The sequence below is a fragment of the Cnephaeus nilssonii genome, assembly GCF_951640355.1.
Source record: "Cnephaeus nilssonii genome assembly, chromosome: 6".
Taxonomy (NCBI): Eukaryota; Metazoa; Chordata; class Mammalia; order Chiroptera; family Vespertilionidae; genus Cnephaeus; species Cnephaeus nilssonii.
The window spans coordinates 102,069,020-102,073,647 of record NC_137077.1 but is presented as its reverse complement, the minus strand read 5'-3'; the positions used below and the strand labels follow the sequence as shown (position 1 = coordinate 102,073,647).

Below are 4,628 nucleotides of genomic sequence, written 5' to 3'. Positions count from 1 at the left end.
CCGGTGAGCCAGCCCCGCGCGAGCGCCCGAGCCCCGCAGGGAGGCCGGCGGGGACGCGGCGTCTCGGACGGACGGCGGGAGCTGTGGGACCCGGCGGGGGGGGGGGGGGGGGGGGGACCCGGCGCGGACCGAGGACCTGGGACGTCCGGGGACTGTGGGGCCGGCGGGGGAGGGACCCGGGCCGGCGGGGGCGGTGGGCATCGGATCGGGCCCCCGGGGTGGACCCCGCTCGCCCTGAGGCCCCTGCGCGGTCTTTGGCCCCGGCAGTCCCGACACGGATCGGGGCGGCAGGCAGGTGTCCGGAGGGAATTCGTTGGGAGGGAACGTCCTCCTCCGAGTTCCGACTTTGGAATCGGGCCCTGGCGGGGAGGGGACGTGTGCCGGGCGGAGGGGGCCGGGCCTCGTCTCCAAAGCGCTGTTGGTGGTCGTAGCTGGTGAGGTTCCTGGGGAGGTCAGATCTCACGCCATCGGTGAGGTTCCTGGGGAGGTCCGATCTCACTCAGCCATCAGGAGTTTAAGTACCGACGTCTCCGCTTGGAAGGAAGGCCGGCTCCCATTTGTCGGAGGAGTCCTGCCTGGAGGAGGTGACCTTTGCAAACCGGGCGCTCCCGTCGCAGCCTGCGGAGAGGAGCCAGGACTCCGGGCCCAGCCCTGGGAGCGGGCACCGCAGCCTGAACCCGAGAGACGGGTTTCCTTGTTCCTCTTTCCTGAACAATCGGAGAGCCTTCATTTCCAGGTGGCATTTTCTAGCTGGAAGGTCGCTCGCTCGGGGCTGAGAACAATGTTCCTTCAGGCAGTGACATGAACCCTCTGCTCCCGGAGGAGGGACATACGCCTCAGCAATGTCCCCCGTCTCTGACAGCTGGACGACCATTTAGTTGGGAATCTGTCTCAGATGTGTGGCGACACACATTTCCCTGCTTGCTCTTTGAATCAAAACGCAGGTGCGAAGTCACAGTGAGACACCTGTGAGAGAGGTGGGCCGCTCCGTGGAGGCAGCTGGTCAGGTCTGTCCGGGGGGAAAAGGAGGGACGGGAAGAGATGAGGGTAAAGAACTGCTTTTACCTTTTCTCAGCATCGTTCCTTCCCTAAAGAACGGAAACCTTCTCTGCCAGAGCTCCCAGCAATGGCAGGGTGGTGGGGCCAGGGCCGGAAGGCAGGACAGCAGCTCCCCAGTGGTCTCATCCTGGGTTAGCCCACCTTGACCCGTTACCCCTATCCCACTTGTGGGTTACAATCTTATTTGCTCCTTTTCCTGAAAGGATCTACAAACAGGTAGTTGCAGCTACAACAATGATAAGGACTCACTGTAGTTTTCTCAGCTGATGGTGGTTGGACTGGTTTATAGAAGCGTGTGGGGTCTGTGTTTGGTACTTTGGAAGAGGACAAAGGCATAAGCCCCCATACTCCCCATTTTCAGCCAGATGGACAGCTTATTTCTGTAAGTGTCCTGTTCCTACTTAGTGAGTGCCGGTGAAGAACTGGACTGTCTAATTCCATAAAATAGTTTGTTTAGACTATGAATTTTGGTTTTGCTGTTGGACAGGACTAAACTGTTCACCCCTAAGAGGACCGCCAGACAGTCTGTATTTAAAGGGTCAGGGCTGAACCCCGACTAAACCACTGTTTTTTTCCAGTGATATTTGTCTTTTTTAAGCTGAGTGAGGCTAAATGTTTTTGAGGTGCATTTCAAGTTTTGTGTCCATGATTGGTCTCTATGTCTCGACTGCCTGATCTGACCAAGGTGGCATTGAGTGGCTTCAGCCGTACCTTGGTGACCCACCTGAGATGAGGCTAAGTGATGAGCCTGCTTAGGAAATCCCATGGGGAGACAGGAACCAACTTGCTCAAAACGAGGAGAGCATTATGCTTTTAAGTAAGAAAAGAGAGAGGGTCACTGCCCGCATAGAAGGGGTGGAAAGAGGCTGCTCGTCAGGAGTGTGGGGAAGTGGAGTCTTGTTAGAAGAGCGGCTGATTGAGACAGATGGGGTGTAACTATGAATAAATGAAGACAGCTCATACCTTGGGATGAAGAGAAGGCCACTGGCTCATGGCAGATTGACCCACAGGTTCAAGTCCTTTTTCATTAAGATGTACATACCCCACCGAGGTTTCTGAACTGCAGTATTCAATACAGTGACGTCGCCCTGTAGGGCATCACTAGGAAATCACTGTCATTTTGTTTCATTTATTGTCTTTTTTTTTTTCATAATGTGCCTCTCTAGAAACACGGGTAGCCATCAGTTTCGCATGATGGTGAGGACCACCAGTCCATGCTCAAAACATTCACAAACATCTATGCATGTAGTGGCTTTTCTCCATGGACAGAAAGTTTCCAACCTGTTCTTTTTCATATAGAAAAAGGAAGTGAGGCCCTTTGTGAAATTCTAACATATGGTGCCTCAAATGTCAACTTCACCATCGGTAACATATATTTCACTGCTACATCCCAAGTCCATGACAATTCATTGAAATCGTTTAAGGAAATGGCTCTGTAGGGAGACGTGGCCTGCCGACCTTTACAGCGAGGTTGGTGGAGCTAGTCCCAGGGGTGCGGCGAGGCTAACAAGCAAGTGCAACTTGAACAGTTGAAATCTGCCCTTTGAGTGCCCGGGGAGTGTCTGCTGAGGGATCAATCAGCACTAATTATGCCTCTAAGTTAGGAGCACATTTTTTTTATGTGCTAAAGATTGGGTGAATTACTCAGGTGAATAAGCATACGCTGCTCTTTATTGGAAAATACATAAACACAGGTTCAAGGTGGTTTGGGAACCATCCTTTTAATCCTGTGGCAAATTAAGTTGGTGTGGTTTTCACCTTTGGGGTGAGGTTCGGTAAGAGTTGCCGTTTGCTCAGGAAGAGACTTAAGGGTGCTCACTTACCCAGAGAATTCTTCCAGATTCTGTCCTGGTGAGTCATTCCTCTGTTGTGTTCTCTTGTCTTTTCCAGAGCGAACTGCCCCCAGAAGATGGATTGGAGCACTCTGCAGACTATTCTGGGGGGTGTCAATAAACACTCCACCAGTATTGGGAAAATCTGGCTCACCGTCCTCTTCATTTTCCGCATTATGATCCTGGTTGTAGCTGCAAAGGAGGTGTGGGGAGATGAGCAGGCTGACTTTGTCTGCAACACTCTGCAGCCGGGGTGCAAAAACGTGTGCTATGATCACTACTTCCCCATCTCGCACATCCGGCTCTGGGCCCTGCAGCTGATCTTCGTGTCCACACCGGCTCTCCTGGTGGCCATGCATGTGGCCTACCACAGGCATGAGAAGAAAAGGAAGTTCATTAAGGGAGAGATAAAGAGTGAATATAAAGACATCGAAGAGATCAAAAACCAGAAGGTCCGAATTGAAGGGTCACTGTGGTGGACCTACACCAGCAGCATCTTCTTCCGGGTCATCTTTGAAGCTGTCTTCATGTACGTCTTCTACATCATGTATGACGGGTTCTCCATGCAGCGTTTGGTGAAATGTAACGCCTGGCCTTGTCCCAATACCGTGGACTGCTTTGTTTCCAGGCCTACAGAAAAGACCGTCTTCACCGTGTTCATGATTGCGGTGTCTGGCATTTGCATACTGCTGAATGTCACTGAATTGTGTTATTTGCTAATCAGATATTGTTCTGGAAAGTCAAAAAAACCAGTTTAAAACATTACCCAACTGTTAGGTAAAAAATAGACACAGGAAAAGAATGAGGCGATCAGTGCTTAGTTGTCAAGGCCGAGTCACCAGCATTGTCCAAGGTCAAGATTTTTATCTGAAATGTATCCGATTGAAACTTCTGTAGCTCTCACGTAAAATTCCAAGTGCCTCTGATGGCACCCTTCTCTCCTAAACTTAAAAAACAAAGACTTGATCCTATGCCTATATTGATTTTTACTCAAATTAGTTCCAGTGACACCCTGTGCTGGTAGGGGTTATTCGTGCAAGGTAATTTCATATTTTGAAGAAAGAATGTTGGCATTTGTTTCTATTTCTTTGAGGAAAGGAGAGAAACAGCAGGTCCTAAAGAGGATGCTGAGGAGAGTGGGTTGCTCCTCTTATGGTTCTTTTGGCCATTTTCCCATTAATTAAAGGTAAACTAGAGAACCTTGGTTCTTTTATTCACTTTGGAAGTTCTGGTCTCTAACGATGGACAAGGTTACCTAATGCTTCAAACTGTCATACTTTTTTTTAAGTGAACACTTGAAAATATATTCTTTTGGTCTACAAGACATTCTGAAAACCATTATACATTCCTCCTATTTCAAAGGCTCCGATAATGATATGTAAATGGTGTGTAATTAGATACTATCATTGCATTTAAAATGTGGCCTCTCAGTTATGAATAATTTGCAGGGCCACTGTATTAACTGTGGTAAGTAGTCCACAAAAGCATTACGACCTCTCTCACATGAAATAAACTAGCAGTTCTTAGTGATGGCTTGACAGCCAATGGCCTCATTTCACAACTTTAGGTGTAATTTTGGAGGAGAGATATAGACAATGTATCATCAACTGCCACCAACTACAGGCTGGCTCAAGACACCCTCTCTATCTTTTCAACATTTGCCTTTTCCATGACTGGTAAAGGGTGGGAACACTGATTTAAAGCAGTTGTTTAGGACTATTTTGTTGCCACAGTACA

General features: G+C 49.4%; 1 protein-coding gene across 1 annotated transcript; it reads left to right on the top strand.

The window, feature by feature from the left end:
• Window positions 1–2,968: 2,968 nt before the first annotated feature.
• GJB2 (gap junction protein beta 2) lies at window positions 2,969–3,649 on the top strand (the record flags this gene model as incomplete). The annotated part of the gene is made up of 1 exon (XM_079775295.1): window positions 2,969–3,649. One exon carries the CDS (start codon window positions 2,969–2,971, stop codon window positions 3,647–3,649), a length of 681 nt encoding a protein of 226 aa, XP_079631421.1.
• Window positions 3,650–4,628: the final 979 nt, after the last annotated feature.